At 53.3% G+C, this 16,235-nt stretch overlaps 3 protein-coding genes and 1 non-coding gene across 4 annotated transcripts; 2 read left to right on the forward strand and 2 right to left on the reverse strand.

Moving 5' to 3' along the window:
• Positions 1-808: 808 nt before the first annotated feature.
• Positions 809-5,604, reverse strand: BDP55DRAFT_724066 (PH domain-containing protein; the record flags this gene model as incomplete). The annotated part of the gene is made up of 5 exons (XM_060578837.1): positions 809-1,273; positions 1,328-2,064; positions 2,116-5,305; positions 5,369-5,515; positions 5,584-5,604. The coding sequence occupies 5 exons, from the start codon at positions 5,602-5,604 to the stop codon at positions 809-811; spliced, it is 4,560 nt and encodes a 1,519-aa protein (XP_060435185.1).
• Positions 5,605-8,328: 2,724 nt separating this feature from the next.
• BDP55DRAFT_266198 (uncharacterized protein) lies at positions 8,329-9,358 on the reverse strand. Its single transcript, XM_060566374.1, has 2 exons — positions 8,778-9,358; positions 8,329-8,693 (listed from the first exon to the last, which is right to left on the reverse strand). The coding sequence occupies exons 1-2, from the start codon at positions 9,265-9,267 to the stop codon at positions 8,407-8,409; spliced, it is 777 nt and encodes a 258-aa protein (XP_060435186.1). The 5' UTR covers positions 9,268-9,358; the 3' UTR covers positions 8,329-8,406.
• Positions 9,359-9,843: 485 nt separating this feature from the next.
• Positions 9,844-9,933, forward strand: BDP55DRAFT_t48. The gene has a single exon. It is a non-coding gene; the product is annotated as a tRNA-Val (tRNA).
• A 704-nt stretch (positions 9,934-10,637) lies between these two features.
• BDP55DRAFT_724068 (uncharacterized protein) lies at positions 10,638-12,804 on the forward strand (the record flags this gene model as incomplete). The annotated part of the gene is made up of 2 exons (XM_060578838.1): positions 10,638-11,161; positions 11,214-12,804. The coding sequence occupies 2 exons, from the start codon at positions 10,638-10,640 to the stop codon at positions 12,802-12,804; spliced, it is 2,115 nt and encodes a 704-aa protein (XP_060435187.1).
• Between the last annotated feature and the right edge of the window lie 3,431 nt (positions 12,805-16,235).

Raw genomic sequence — 16,235 nt, forward strand, 5'->3', positions numbered from 1 at the left:
CGGTGTAATGAGATAGCTGGGAGCTGTTGCTGGCGGGCCCTTCCAAAATAACGAACTAACGGGAAGACGAAGTGGGTGCTGCCGCCCGCCTGCTACTGCCAACTCCCCACTGCAATTCAGGTAGCGAGCAGCAATCCAATGCTCTGGATGGGTACGTACCCACCTGCAATTCGTACCTAACTGCTGCGCATTATCCGTACGCTGCACATTACCTTCGGTACAGATGGATACCTTGGTGAAACTCCCCCGGCCAGCTGCGCCCCCGTGGCTTCCCTCCAGTGACGAGAATATCAGTGGAGCAAGGGTCCAGCAACTTTATGCACATCACATCACGACGCACGTGATGCATACGCTGCTCACCCAGGTGAGTTCCTACCAAGATCTACGGCAAACTCAATTGTATTCACCTTGTCACATCATTATGGCAGGACTGCAATGAAGATAACGATAAAAAAACCTCCCATTTTAGTACAACATGATACGTACAACCAAACGGGCTACCCGACTCCTAGAACGATGCTCAAAAGAAGCCGAGTGCGAATCTAAAACAACAAGCTCTCAATCTCCGGAATTTCCCCCATCGCCATCCAAACCATGCCCAAACGCCGTCCTGCCTGCCAGATTATTAGATATTGAGGCAACGACGCACTCCACAAGACACAATCCATCGCAACAGCGGACCAAAGACACATGATTATCCGATCACGAACTCCAGGTCCAAGAGAATCATAGATCATGCCGTGTCCCCCATTACTTCGTGTCCCCTACTCGTGCCGTTCATGCCAAATCATCAAGAAAAGAAGGGGTATTAGTTGAATGTGCTCTTCGTCCGCGAGTGCACTCGTCGGCCCTCTTGCCGGCGTCGCAGCGCCTCCTCTCTCTTGAGGATGAGCTCGCACCACTTGCCCTGCTTGCGAGATCCACCAACATCGTCCTCGCTGTCGCCACGACCAGTGCCGATGAGGTCGGTCAGAGCCAATAGCCAACCTTGCTTGTCCTCGGCAGTGTCGGCGTAGAAGTCAATGGTCTCGCCGTTGTTGAAGCGAATGCGGAAGCCCTCCTCAACGAACATATAGCCTTCTTCTTCCTCGGCGAATGCTGATCGTCGACGCCTGCCGCCCTTGCCGGTCGTCTCCCGCTCCGTCAGGGCACGTCGGTCGTCGATCAGCCTCTTGGCATTAGCCAGGTTGATAGTAGCTCGAGGCTGTCGGGTAGCCTCGTGGTAGGCCGTGAGTTTCTGGCCAACAAGCTTAAAGTATCGTCGACGCCAGTACTGTGATAGAGATTAACACGCAGTCAACATGGAATGGTATGATGAGGGACTTACCGGGCAGTCGCCACCCTGCTGGCTGAGGTGACCTTCCCAGTTCTTAGCCAGGCGCTCCTCGGCAGCCTTCAGCTCTCGGATGCAGGAGTTCATGCTCTTGGGCATGTCCTCCTCGGTCGATCCCTTGGGGCGGGGAACAAAGAGCAACTGAAGCTCCAACTTTCCAATCTTGTAAGGGGCACGACGGACAACAGCAGTGTTTCCACGCTTGCTCTTGACGCTGGAGGCGAAAGTGGCCTCTTCAGTCGCCCACTCGTTGAAGCAAGCGACGTCGACAACGTAGGGGCGACCGTAACAGCGCGTCTCGTGTTCCTTGAGGCACACGTACGAGCGAGCAAAGCTGCCATCCTCAGCCGCAAGCGGAGACAGCAAGTCCCAGGCGGTAGGCGCAACCTTCATCTGTCTAGCCTGAGCTGCCTTTTGCTGCTCAGCGGCCACACGCTCCTCCTCTTCACGCTGGCGCATCTCCATCTCCTTGCGCTTCTTCGGGGACGCGAACACCCTGCTAAAGGTAGACGTCTTGGGCTTGCTAGCCTTAGTAGGAGACTGCACGATCACCTTCTTCGCAGGTGCGGGCTTCTCCAGCTTCACGTTGAGGGTCAGCTGGAACTCCAGATCGTTGGGCACCACAAGTTCAAACTCCTGGCCGACAGGAGCGTTGCGAGCAAGCTCAAGCCAGGCGGTCGTCACGCAGTGGACACCATTGTCAAGGGTCAGGCTGAACCAGGTACGCTCAGCTAAATAATTGTCAGTAATCTGGAGACAAGACATGGGAGAGTGAGACATACTTCGCGGAATAGGCAGGTCGAGATCCTTGACTCCAAGAACCTTGACGAAGAGGCGGCCACGCTCGCCGCTTTCCTCGGTTGCAAGCTCCGGGTTCAAGTCCTCTTCCGCCAAGGGGTTCAAAGTCTGAGCATTGCTCTCTTGGCCAGGCATGGGCGGGACAGGACCACTGGTGTTGGCGCGGCGTCTGATGCTCTTCTGTCTGGGCCTACCGTTCCAGGGCTCGACGGTCCATGACTGAGGGCGGTCTGTCTTAACGGGGGAGTTGCCAGCGGATCTAGTCTTCCACATATCAGAAGACTCCTTGTCGCTCGCTGTGACAACCTTGGTGTTCTGGCGCATGAGGTATCCACGCTGATTTTTCTGGTTAGCATTCTGTGACTGTTTCTTATCTGCTGATAGCAATTGATTCGTGGTCGCGGTCGGCTTGGACACTTGTCTGCTGGTGCTGCCACTTGCAATGCGAGGAGAATTGGGGACTAGTTGAGAAAAAGCAACCTTTTGTTGTTCAATGACCCGGTCGAAATCCTGGTCAAGGCTGAGGCCAAAGTCAAGATCCAGAGTGAGACTGCGCTTCTTGAAGCTCGAGCGGCGGTCGACGAACTCTTCGTCGTCGTGGATAGTGGGCTCTCCCTGCAGATCCCTTGACAGCCTGTTGCGGTGGCGCTCAGGAATGGCTGGAATGTCGGGCACCTCGCGACTAACTTGGCGCCGGGCTTCCCTCATGGCAATGATGTCAGAGGGCGTGTTTGAAGGTCTGGTCTTCAACTTGGATCCCGAGGCCTTGATTGTCGCCTGTCTCTCGGGGATAGCAGGAGATTCCAAGGGAGGCTCGTCGAAGATTTCTGATTCAGAATCGGACATGGGTCTATGAATGACAGACTCAGGCGTACCCGGCTCTTCCTCATACTCTTCATCCTCCGGATCACCCCAGCCGGAGCCGTCGTAATCAGGCTTGGAGAGGTGCTTCGGCGTCACCGGTCGCTGCATTTCAGCCTGAAGGTCGGTCATCTTTGGCGGTGGCTGAAGTTCCTCAACTTCTTGGGCAGATGGCTCCGGAGGCGGAGGAAGCATGAATGACTGCAAGCCCTTGGAGAACTCGTTGTCTCTGCCCTCGTCGTGGAATTCGGGGAGGCTGTGCTTGCGCTCAGAGGCAGTGTCGATAGGTGCATCAACTTGCATCTCTGGCGATGACTCCTTCTCAACCTCGGGCTCAGGTTGAGGCTGTTCGAGAACCTCATCCTGAGGCTCGCTTGCAGGCTCGATAACCTCTTCAATCTTTGTCTCGGGTGTCAGCTCCCTGACTGGGAGGTCAGCCGGGGAAACTGCTCGCTGCTCGGGCGAGCTGAAACCCCTGTCAGACTTGAGCTCAAGAGGTCTTATCTCTGTGGCCAAGTCAAATGACTGGAAGGGGCTGGCCGCGCGGGGCGTGAGGATGTCCTCGTCGACCTGGGTGACCTCGGGCTGTCGAGCCGGTCCGTCAGAGTAATGGCTGGCAGAATCGGCATCGTTCTCGTCAATGTCAGACCGCGCATAAAAGTCTGTGATCGACTCGGTGTCGGCATCAGAGGCCTCGTCTCTGTGGATAATGACACTGCCCTCGTCGCTAAGCTCAGAGATGTCATCCAGAATGGAGTCTTCAGTTGAAGGAATTGGGACATCTGGGTCAAGAGGCAGGGGAAGACGACGCTCAGGGCTCGGTCGCTCGGGGCTAGAGCTGGGCGCGGACGAGGAGAAGTAGTCACCTCCTTGGTCGCTGACGCCGCCATTGACGCGACGCATGATAGACTCACGGGAGATACGACTAGGTAGCTCGTAGTCCTCCAGGGCAGAGATATCTCCAATAGTGTCGTCGGCCTCGTCTGCGTCGGCGGAGAGCATGCTGGACTCAGCCGTCTCAGTGTCGGACGCGGGGCTCTGGATTCTATCGCGCTGAGCACCACGGCGGAGACGACGCTCTCTCTGCTGCTCGTTGGCAGACTTGTGGTCGTCTGACAGCATCATAAGCTTCAGCCTCTCTTCGAGAGTCATCTTGCCGTTGCCAATGCTTTGGATCTCGTTCTTGCTTGCAGCGGCCGGAGGCGGCGGTGGTAAGCTGCGGTGGGCACCCACCATTCTCTCCGCGGTCGCAGACAGTCCGGGAGAAGACCGTGAGTCGCTGAAGGCGGGTGAACCACGGGCGGGTGAGCCCATGCCGGGAAGAGGAGGCAGAGGGCGGTGGTCCGAGGTAGATGAGTCAGATCGGGTGTGTTCTGTGCGGCCGAGACGAGGAGGGAGTGCATCTGGCATGGGGCTGCCATCAAAGGGATCCTCCATACGCTCAGCAGACTGTCTCCAGTCGTCAGGGCCGACGACGGGAGTCTTGTCTGTGTCCTCTAGCGACGCATCGAAGCTGTCGCCCTCCATGTCGTGATCGCCAAAGTGGTAGTTTCCGTCCTCGTCATCCTCGTCATCCATGGACTCGAAGCTGCCCTCGCGCGAGTTGGATCCTATGGAAGAAATATCCGGTGTGGCCATCTCATATTCGTTGATTTGAGGAGGAGCCGCGTCGAAGGTGACGCTCTTGGCGTGGCGATGAAGCGACTTTCCGGAAGGAAGCTCGCGATCGTCGAAAGAAGTGTCGGCCGACCAGGTGCCGGTCTCGGGGTCGAAGCTGCTCTTGAAGTTGCTTCTCGAGAGGGACGACTTGATAGGGGATCCTTGATCCTTGCCCGGGCTGCGCGGCGGGTTGGACGGGTTGATTTGCATTGGTGTGGAACCCTTGGTTGGGCTCGTTGTCGGGCTGAAGATGGGGATGCTCGACCTGCTGCTATTGTTGCGCTGGTGGCCGATGCCTCTGTTCAAAGAATCAGAAGATCGCAGGCCATTGATGATGGTTGTTGTTCCGTCATAAGAGGGTCCCGAATGCTTAGCGAGAGGGCGCTCGATCTGAGGGACTCTTGTGGGGTCGTATTCTTGCTTCTGCTCGAGAGCGAGTATGTTGCTGTTCTTGACTCGCGAGGCTCTTTGGAGACGTTCGATGGATGTGCGTCGGGTTGGCGAAGGCGAGCCGTGACGTGCGCCGCCGTATAGGCCGCTGTTCTCCGTGCTGATGGAGTCCAGGTTGCGCTTCTGCCAAAACAGTCTGGGAGACGTAGTGGTCTCTAGTGGGGATGACTGGAATGGAGAGGAGTCGGTGTTGAGGGTCATTTTCTATATGAAAGCTGTTAGTGGAAATTCTGGACGGGAATCATGTCTCAGACACGGTCCGCTTACCTTGGAGGGCTGCTTGAAGCTCGGTGAGTTCCGTCTGAGGTCTGAAGGAGAGAGCTCAGAAAGGGGGCGAGGGATGCCGGTGTTTGCTTTGCTAGGAGGGGGAGATCCTGGATTGCTGCTGCCTTTGCTGATGCGCAAAGGATGTACCTGTTGGGAAGATGAATGTCAGTCGCGGAAGACGCGCTTTGTTAGCAATGGTGTGTGTGAGAACTTACGGGATCCTCAGAAGATGCCATTTTGTGTGATGTTGTTGTGACTGCGCAAGCGCATTGGGGAGAAACAATCGCAGTAAGTGGTAGTGGCGATCAATGCTCGAAAGAAAATCCGATGTAAAGCAGACTCTGCTGCGGTGCGTTCCGGGGTAATTGCCGTAAGGTTCGGAGCGGATGCGCAAAGATACACAAAGGGGAAAATGCGGTAGAAAGACGATCGTCTGCTAGAATGAATGTTTGACTTTTTTCTTCCTTGGGAGCCTCTCGGGGATGCGTGCTGTCAGATGCCGGTTCGGGTCATAATCGAAGGGTATTTCGGTATGGGTTATTGACGACTGGAATGGGCAGAGCCGGAGTATGGGGATGCTGGGTAATGAAGCTGAAGGGGGGGAGGGGACAGCGCAAAACAACAGCAACACACACGAAAAAAAAATCAAAAAAGGCGATGCCGCCAAAGTGCAGCAACAGGTAATGGGATGGCGTTCCTGACGGCGGTCGTGGAGAGAAACAACAAGAGGGTGAAGGAGACGGTGTGTTGTGATGCGTAAATGTGGTCGAGTGTTGTTTAAGGGCAGCGGGCGGTATGAGTTGACGTTGAGGCGGGGACTCGATGATTGGTGCGCGGGGGGGCGAAGAAGTAAACAAACAAGGAAGGCAGCTCTTTGTCTGTGGCGTTGCTCCTGGCGACGTTTTGTTTAGTGTCGTTTTTGGCGTGACAGGGGTCGATAAGAGACCGGGTACGTACCTTGCACGGGAGGGGAGTTGGGACGAGGGGTTGTTGGCAAGCGACAACAGGCTTTCGAAGCACCAGCGTCCAGCCAGCCATTCACCCATACTCCGTACATCCAGCATGGCAAGATCCAATGGCGAAAATGGACCACTGGGGAGAGGGGAACGGCCGACGACCGGGGTGGCTTTGGGCGGGTGTCTGCTGCACGTGCCCACTCTTTCTGTGACGCTGCTCAGCGGTTTACGATGCAATCCATGATTTACACGAGCGGGTAATAGCCAATGGTTGCTCATTGTCTATGCCTCCGATGCCGAAGACGACGAGTTACTGTGGACTACGGATACCTGCGGAACAAAATACTCGAGAATTATCTACTGTGAATACAGTCCTGATCGTCAGTCGCTACCTCACAGCAGCTGCAGGGAGAGAGACTAAAGGCAAGCCAGAAAAGCAAGCATCCGAGGCGAAGGGGGGGAGACACGGGCAAGAAAAGGAAGGACCAGGAAAGAGAGGGAAGAGTAATAATTATCAACAATAACTTGATTTCCATTTCTGTGCGCGGCAAGGACTATACAGTACTATAGTGTGCTGCTTATTGCCCGAAACCATCAGGCTTCCTTACGCTCCATGTCCTGCTTGCCCGGCTTCTCCCCCTCGTCAATGTTGTTGTTGAACCATGAGAATTCTCCGGGCCAACCAACAGCAGCTGAGGACATGGGTTCTTGCAGCTGTTGCAGTCCACGGTCAAGTCATCATGATGACTTACCCAGTACCAATCGTCAGAGAAGTCGGGACCTTGCCCTTGACCTGAACCTAGAAAGCCCACGCTTGGTTCCCGCATGTCGTGCTTCTCTCCATCGCATCGTATCGCACAATCCCATCAGATGGTGGGTTTGGTGGGCTCTGAGCATTTTAGCCCGTCGGCTGGATATCGATATGGAGCTCGTTGTTGCTTTAGACGTTCCCCCTCTGCCCGTGCTCGCCAGGGGTGGGCTGTGTTATGATTTCTCTCCATCCAATGTCACTCTGGGTTACCAACACGACAGACGCAAGAGAAGCTCTTGTTGTTGTCGAGCCTTGCGGCCTGTACTCGGCTTTTTGGCTGCCACTAACTGACCATGCAACTCTCCGTGATTTTTCTCATTGTTATTGTTGTTGTTCTGTATGCTCTCTTCCCCCCCCCCCCAAGTGCTGATTCGTCCATGTCGATTCGTATACAATTACTCGAGTCTACAAGTACTTTGCATGTGTGCGTATAAAAAAACGAAAAAAGATCGCCCGCCGCGCCCGGACTTTGCTCCTAAGAGCTGCACCGTCTTGTCCCCGCCCCCGCCGGCGCAAAGCCATTTTCTGCGAGAATGCCGTCCCATTGTGCAGCGCAATTGACTTCCTGGTGGCACCCAGGTTCCAGACGATTCCGATCCACGTCTCCTCCCCTCCAGGCTCCAGGCTCCAGGCTTCTCCTCCTTCCTCCTCGTCTTCCGATCCAGTCCACCAGAGAGCCAGGAGCACCTGCTGGCCCCCAAACACTGCGCAATATCCTGGCCCCTCCCTCCTCTTCAGCCCCAAGAGAGGAGCCACGATGAGGAGGAGCGACAGACGAAAGAGGGGCAAAACAACAACAGACTTTCCGATCCGACGCACACCATCGTGCAGGGCACGCAGGGCATCTTTTCCTCATGTATGTACGATACGATACGATGCAATGTACGTACATATGTACGTAAGTTTATCTCGCAAAAACACGCCGCGGCCCCGGGTCCTGTCGGCCCGCGAGAGCGAGAGAAACCAACCTGTCCGTACCTACTAAACTACCTAGAGAGAGAAGAGGAGACGTTGGGACTAGTGCCTGTCTGCGCCGACATCGTGCGTTTTACATCAGCTCCATGAGTCCATTGTGCAGGTTTTGTTTCTTTGTACTCGCTTCTTCTAGCGCACCTCTCCACCGTTGCTTCGTCGCACTGGCTGAAACAACTTCACCGGCTCGCCTCCAACTAAGTTGCACGGCCGCCGCGCCCGTCGGATGTGACGCCTGTCATCCCGGATCAAGTGTTGGGTCGATTGTTGATTGATTTCTAACTTTTCTCATTTATCCTCTACTGCTGAGATTTATTCCACTCAACGCACTCCTCCAGCTTGACCCCGTTGCCTCCGAAACAGTCCAGCGCGCTACCAATCGTCAGGTCCACCTTGCCCTTGCTCAGTTTCTTCACCATATCCAGATCCTCCAGGTTCCTGCCGCCGCCGGCGTACGTCACGGGCAGACTGCACCATTCGGCTAGCCTCTCCACCAGTTTCTCGTCGATGCCCTTTTGCAGACCCTCGTTGTCTGCCGCGTGGATGAGGAACTCTGAGCAGTAGGGCTCCAGCTGCTTGATGGACTCTGCAACACACAGTCAGTCAGTCAGCTAGCCATGTGGCACACACGCACTTCCGTGTCCATCAAGCGGTGCCGCTAGAAACATACCTTGATTGACCTCCATGTCCGTGATCGTCTGCCACTTGTTCATAGCCACAAACCATCTGTCATCTCCGCGCCGCCGGCAGCTGAGGTCAATGACAAGCTTGTCCCTATCGCCCCCCAACGCCTGCAGCACCGCATCCAGCCTCTCCTGGCTGAACCGTCCCTCGGGGAAGAGATACGATGTGATGATGACCTTCTCCGCGCCGGCGTCAACCCACTCCTTTGCGTTCGTGTCGTTGATGCCGCCCCCGACCTGCAGTCCACCAGGCCACGCCTTGAGCGACTCCCTTGCGGCCTCGATGTTGCCGGTCCCTAGCATGATGACATGGGCACCCGTGAGCTCATTGTCCCTGTACAGCCGCGCAAAGTGCGCCGGCGGGTGCGTCGAGACGAAGTTGGTCTTGAGTTCGGCTGTTGTGCTGTCGAGGGTGCCGCCGACGATTTGCTTTACCTGCCCGGCGTGCAGGTCTATACAGGGGCGAAACCGTGTCATTCTTTTTCTTATGTGCGGTTGTGTGTACTTGCTGTTGGTTGAAGAAGTTCTATCGACCTGAGTTCCACGGCTGCGTCACTGCTTGTAACCCCTCCTGTTCAATTTTGTGTGGATGGTGGGGTTGCGATGTCGGTGCAAGGCTAACCGCCGTTTGTTTGTTATGAGGTTTCAGGCTAGTTCACATGCCCCGAATTCAATCAATTAGGATGGAAATTCCAATCGCTTGGTTCTTTGAACCGTATTTCGAAAATTTGATAGACTACGACCCATATCCTGGATTTGCGACGGAAAATATGTCGAGAATGTCTACAGAATATGTTAAGCCGGTACTTCGGTGCAGTCTAAGTAGACATTGACCCAAATTCAATTCCAAACTCAAGCCGTCGAGCTAATACTGGGAAGAAAAAAAGCCATTCTCTTTCTGGAGTAGAAAAGAAGCATCTGGCATTTCCGACAATTGTCGGCATCTTTTCGATTTGACGCGGAGCCCGCTGTGCGAAAAACGCCTGGATCTCGCTCCGGAGGGGAGCTCCACGATACTAGGGCTCTCAACTTGCCTGTTCTCGCATCAAATCCGGCTGTGTGTTCTAGTGGTTATGATTCCTCGTTCACAATGTGAACACTTGAACTCCGAGGAGGTCGCAGGTTCGAACCCTGCCGCGGTCACAGTAATTCAATCTTTTGCATTTTTGTAGATGTCTTCCACATTTCGACATGCTATTTTTAACCCAGGCAAGCAGATGACCCGTTATCCCAGCCTGGTGAGAGAATAGGCGTGCATCCCACCTTGTCGCACATGCAGAGTAGATTTGCCGCAGGACTATGCGTCAACGACGCTCTGGCACCTTTCCTGACCTTGTTTGAGCTTCGATAATTATGGCCTTACCAGATCAAACACCTTCAGTTGCTGCATTCTAAAATAAGCACCCGACAACTCCAAACAAACATGCCGTCTTGTTGCAGCCTGCAGTCATCAACTCCCAGGCAACGCCCAATCATAGCCCGCCGTGGTCATCCTACAACATCATAGATTCTAGACCTGCAGAAGTAGAGATGGGTGGAAGAAGCAGGCGGCCAATGAAAGCACGGCTCAGAATCCCATCCTCGATACTCGCGAATTGACTGGCGAAGTTAGGGAAGATGGGCCATGCTTGCTGTGTTGCCAGAATTGCACTGCCATGCTAATGATGTTCTGCCTCCGAAGCGCTACGTATTTATATTCCTACTGTACCTTTGCTCCTTCATCTTGAGAGCAGGGTCTATGTGGCTATATTAGCTTGGGATCAGGCAAAGAACCGACACTTGCATATGGCTCGGCTCTCTGATCTTCGTTGAGACTCTTCGCCTCACTCGCAAATCCAGGAAAAAACATGTTCATTCCACGAAAGCCCCTAAAGAATGTCGCAAGTACTGCACTGGCACCGAAATACACAGTCAATGTAAACAGTGAGCCACCATACCATTCCCAAACTGCATACTCGGCCTCAAACACCAAACCCATCGACGAGTCTACAGCCGAAACTACGAGTCTCACCTCGAATGAAGCCAAGCCGAAGAACTCCAAACCTAAAACCAGCGAGTACAGCTGGACACTGGAGATATGGGCCCTCGTTCTCAGCATCGCAGCTCTGGTCATGGTCACCGCACTTCTATCAGCGTACGATGGAAAACCACTATCGAAATGGTCGTTCTTCTTCACTTTTAACACAATCATCTCCATCTTGGGTACGGTGTCTAGGGTCAGTCTGGCATTCGCCGTCGGTGCCTGCTTGAGTCAAGGGAAATGGAACTTGTTCAGGCGCAAGGACGATTACTTGATCAGTTATGATCGATTTGAGGAAGCAGGACGCGGCCCCTTGGGAAGCGCCCGTCTTCTATGGCGCACCAAACATAGGTACGCTGATTCCCTCTACGTGCGACATTATATGGCTAAGCGTTATGTCCAGGCACTGGGTGTCCCTTGGTGCGTTGGCAACCGTCGTCTTGCTCGGATTCGAACCATTTCTCCAGGCCGTCGTCGAGTTCTACGAGAAGGAAGTCGATTCATCAGAGGTGGGCACCATCGCCTCCATCGGCACCACAAAGAGACTTGACGTCGGCAAAGCAGGATTCAGCGGCGATACGCCTCTCCAATCCATAGAAATGCCGGAGCCATACACAGCCGTCTCTGTGGAACCAATGTTTCTCGAATACGACTTTGGCTCGCTCTCCGCCATTTGGACAGGGTTCAACAATCTCAGTACTCCTAGCAGCCAGCAGCCCTCCTTCACCTGCGCGACGGGGAATTGCACCTGGGCTCCGTATGCCTCGTTGGCGGTGTGCAGCGCTTGCAACGATATTTCCAGCCACTTGGTGAAATCAACGGGCATCGCTGCCGCTTCGGACAAGGCTCTCACGGTGCCTTGGTCGATGCAGAATGCGAGGTTGAACGCGAGTGATAAGTTTGCATACACCAAGTTTGAACTTCCGACGATGAACTTGAATATATCCAACTTTGATGACGGTAGCGGGCAGCAGGTCGAGCTCACGGCTCAGACCACAACGCAACCTGGAGACACGCTTTCCTTTCAGGACACGAAGGCTTTGATCTTCTCGTTCGCCATGATGAAATCAAAGAGAGACACCGCAGGAGGAAAGGCACAAGCCCCTGACGCTAGTGCTCTTGAGTGCGCCTTGTCGTTCTGCACAAATATCTACCGCTCGACCGTCACAAAGGGCATCCTGAAAGAAGAGATCCTCGGTTCATACTCGATTCGAAACCTCGACTCTTTCTCCTACGCCTTGTCTTCGTCACCTCAAACTGTGGAGAAGATCAAAGTCTACAACAAGATGTCGAATTACACCCTCGACTTTCACTCGCTGGGGGACATGCGACGAACAGATCTACAGCTCACCCTACCTTCCGACGACAAAGTCGTCGCGTTGATAGGCCAGAACAACGACCTATGGTTCAACATATCCCAAGCTACCGCGGCGACCTTGTCTAGCGCTTTTGTGGAAAAGTTTGCCAGGCGTTCTGGTTCGATGGCGTTGAAGCAGCTCGTCTATCCGACCTTTGAACTGCTTGAGCCCGAACAGCCCTCTGTAATTACGACTCTCGGTACAGCGCAGAGCCTGTCGTCCACATTCGAGACCGCTGCCCTCGGAATGACCAAGTGGATGCGAGATGTCTCGCTCCAGACGGAGCCTCACCACGGGACGACGAGAGAGTCGGTGGTTCACATACGTGTTCGATGGGCATTTATCTCGCTTCCTTTCGGAGCGCTCCTCGGTGGATGTCTCTTTTGCTTGTTCTCGATGCTTGAAACTCGGCGGCTACGGCTCCCAGCCTGGAAAGGCAGCTCGCTGGCGGGACTGACGCATGGGCTGGATGCAGAAGCTAGGGAGCAGATCAGAGGGGCGAAAGACATTTCAAAGCATGCTCAGCAAGTCAAGGTCAGGATGGTCGACTCCACATCAGGACCGGAACTAGTCTTGTCCAACAGTGCGGACTCCGTGAATAAGATCGATGGCCCTCTGGACTCAAGCAGTGGATGACAGCCTCGAAGAGTGATCACGCCAGTAGTTAATGGACTAGAGAGATGAGAGTTGTACTGAGAGACGAAGGCATGTGTAATACAAGAAGCCGCTTTTGGAAGCTCAACATCAAGACGATATGATTTCATACATCCTGTACATAATCAGATGTTCCCCAACACAAAATTAATAGATCACGTCAACATCAGTTGCAATGATCCTAGTGTCACTCGCAACAAGGAACACAATGACCAGAAATGTGGGGTATTTATTACTGCTGGGTTATACACAATCGTCTTGATATATATTCCGCATGTGATGCAATCGCCGTCACTGATACAGCGGTAGGTAGCCCTGAGACATATTTCCGGATGCCTTTTGAATCGAGTTATAAGAAAAGGGTATTTATTGCTTAGTCTGTCAGCCATCGGTGTATATAGGAACTAAGATTGTGCTTTTAAACGATAATTTCTAGTCGTCAGTGTTATTTACCGTGCGGTATATTAGAGGTGTAAAAAGCCCAAAACTTCCCTCGTCGTAGAAACAAGAGACGGTCGGCTTTCTATGAGGCAAGCTGGGTTGCGGCAACCTTCTGCGCGACTTCAATAGCGAGCTGGGGTAGAATCTGATAGATTTAGGGGATAGATACACTGTCTTGGTACCACATATATGAACCACTGTGCGTGGTTCACCTCTTGGTCATGTGGCTATAAAGGGTGCATTTACATATGAAACAGTACTGCCGCTGACAATGCCCAACTCACGCTGGCTCAACAAGTTTTGGAACTCATTTCAAAAATCCAAAGCTATACTAGCTTACTTACGCAAGAATCTCCAGCAGTCTGAGCTGCCAAAAATTAAACCAGGCGATGATTGAGCTCTAAAAATGCCATTATTATCAGGAGTCTGATTGATTGTTAGACTGAGAGGGCAACTGGGCGCCAAGTGCCTACGTCTAGTAGGGCAACGGTGGTCTCTGGCTAATATCTCAAAATAAGTGTCTCTAGATGAGGAAACCCAATCTCTCACACCCATTCATTTTAGGAATCGTTCTCTTACACTACCCAGCAGTTATTAGGCTGCAAATACAATATCAGAAATGAAAGTGGGACATGATAGTGAGAAGAACTTGGATCGTACAATGCTGTCAGCCTGAATCATTCACGCAGGCTAAACTCGTGACATCACTCAGAAGTTGATCCCTACAAAGGGAACAGTTGGGGACGACTATATGGACGTATCCTGAGTTCGGCCACAAAACATTCTTCATCAGTAATATATGCACACACATGGCACCCCAAAATCTGCATAGGTCACGAATACACTGCTATCGTAAAAGCAGCGAAGAACTACTACAGAGACACCGTGACTGATCTACATACGGTCCAGACTGCATCATAATCAGCTAGGAATGAAGGTTGGGATTCTAGACATAGCGGCGGTTTCTGTACAGACCTCTCTCGAATGTTTTGAGCAAAGGGGATCTGCCGCAACAGATCATCGAATACCATCGACGTAAGCTTCAAGTACGTGTGCGATCGATGGCACCAATCCTAAACATGTCACAAAGCCCGCTTTGTAAAATCTAAGTAGCCTGTTGTTAAGCCATCGTTCACTTAGATATGGAGCACAGAGAGTTGTAAAGCATGTTGGTCCTGAGACCCTGAACGAATGAGAAGAATCTATCTGCTTCGGCTCCTCCAGGTATACAGCAACAGACAAGAAACCCAAGGTTGTGCGACTGTGTTGCATGGTAAAGCCGGATACAAGAGCAACACGCCATCTCTGATTCGAGACCCATAGATGATGGAAGAGGTCTCAGGGCTTCTGACTCAACTTCATGACGGCATCGGGTACTCGCAAAGAGCGGGCAGGCAAAAAGAAAAGTCGGAGTTTACTCCGCTACCACCTTCACAGTCTCTCTCCCATAGAACCACAATCTCGACGATCGCCATCAATGGCCCTTCTTTCCGCCCCAAAAACATGATTTAGAAACAAGCAGAGCGATCATCGGCCCACCCAGAAAGCCACCATGCACTCAATCATGCACGACACAACCGCCCCACGGAAAGAGCGCTGGATGGGAAAAAGTCGAAACCGCCATCCCACAGAACCACCGACGATAACACCGCGGTCAATATAACCTTTCCGAAAATTCATCGCGATAGGAGCACTCGAGCAAGGATGAGAGTCATTGTCCAGCATCGGATGGTCACACCCAGACTCGTGGGCGAAATGGAATAAAACGACCCCCACCCTCCATCCCCCCGGACCGCCGAGACAGAGTGAGAGACCGGGGGCCCGGACTCCACTCCGAGCAACACCGGCATCGCCGACATTCGTCCTTTTCTTCTCCACACCCGGCCGATTCTTCCCCTCCTCACTGTGGTACGGATAAAACACCTTCCCCAATCACGGCAAACCTGCAGAGCCGGCCGAAAGAGTCAGGCAAGCGTGCCGCGGGTGCGTGGCAGGTCACAAACGTGGTGGCATCGTCTAGAACCAGATCCCGAAATGAGACTCTACAATCATACCTCGACAGGCCCATCACACCCCGAGAACCGCTTCTAAATTGCTCTTGTCAATTTGTCCCCCCTCCTGAATGGCAACACCTTGCGACACATATTTCAAATCGCAGTGTGCCATTTGCTCGAGCTGCTTTCCCGCTCTCCAGCCACTCCAATGATGCTACCTAGGTACGGATAGGTAGGTATAGGAACGGCGCTGCAGTCTACCAACTCCGTACGGATGCTTCGTACTATACGATAAACCGAGACTACCCTATCTCGCATCTATAACATCCCGCCCCTAGCAATGGACATGGACCAACCACATCAATCCGTTCCTATCCCACCTATCACCAAGAGAACCCAAGGCAATAATCTTATCTACCTACCTTACACAGCAGTAACAGCACCATGGAAAAACCACCACCTTCACCTTAGCCCATCCACTAAGAAGATCGTGCTGACTAGGCAAAACTCCCTGAATAACACAAGATAGCCTCCAAAAAGTACCTTCTTTACCTAAATTGGGTGCCTATGTTAGGAACCCAACGCCTTTCACAAACACGACTCAATGCCCCGCGCCTCACGTCATCTCACACAATCACGCACAATCTAATCCATCTCATCACACTAGCACAAGACCCCCCCCCTCTACACACTCCCATCATCGCTCACGCGGTCGCGGCGTCAAGTGCGCTTCAGCCGCCGCATCCTCACCATCACCACCACCACCACTGACTCTCAACCGGTCAGGTTCACCTCGAACACCCGTATCCTAACCCGATCATGCTCACCTCTGCCCAGCCCCAGCCCCCCTTAAACCCAGGCCACTCACACCTACACACACCTTCCCTCACCTCACCTTGATGCAGAACGAAATAGGAAAGAAAAAGTGTTCCCACCTTGGAGCACTCCGCCGCACCGTACCTACATTACGTGCCTGAC

The sequence above is a fragment of the Colletotrichum godetiae genome (genome assembly GCF_030913485.1).
Source record: "Colletotrichum godetiae strain CBS 193.32 chromosome Unknown BDP55scaffold_4, whole genome shotgun sequence".
Taxonomy (NCBI): domain Eukaryota; kingdom Fungi; phylum Ascomycota; class Sordariomycetes; order Glomerellales; family Glomerellaceae; genus Colletotrichum; species Colletotrichum godetiae.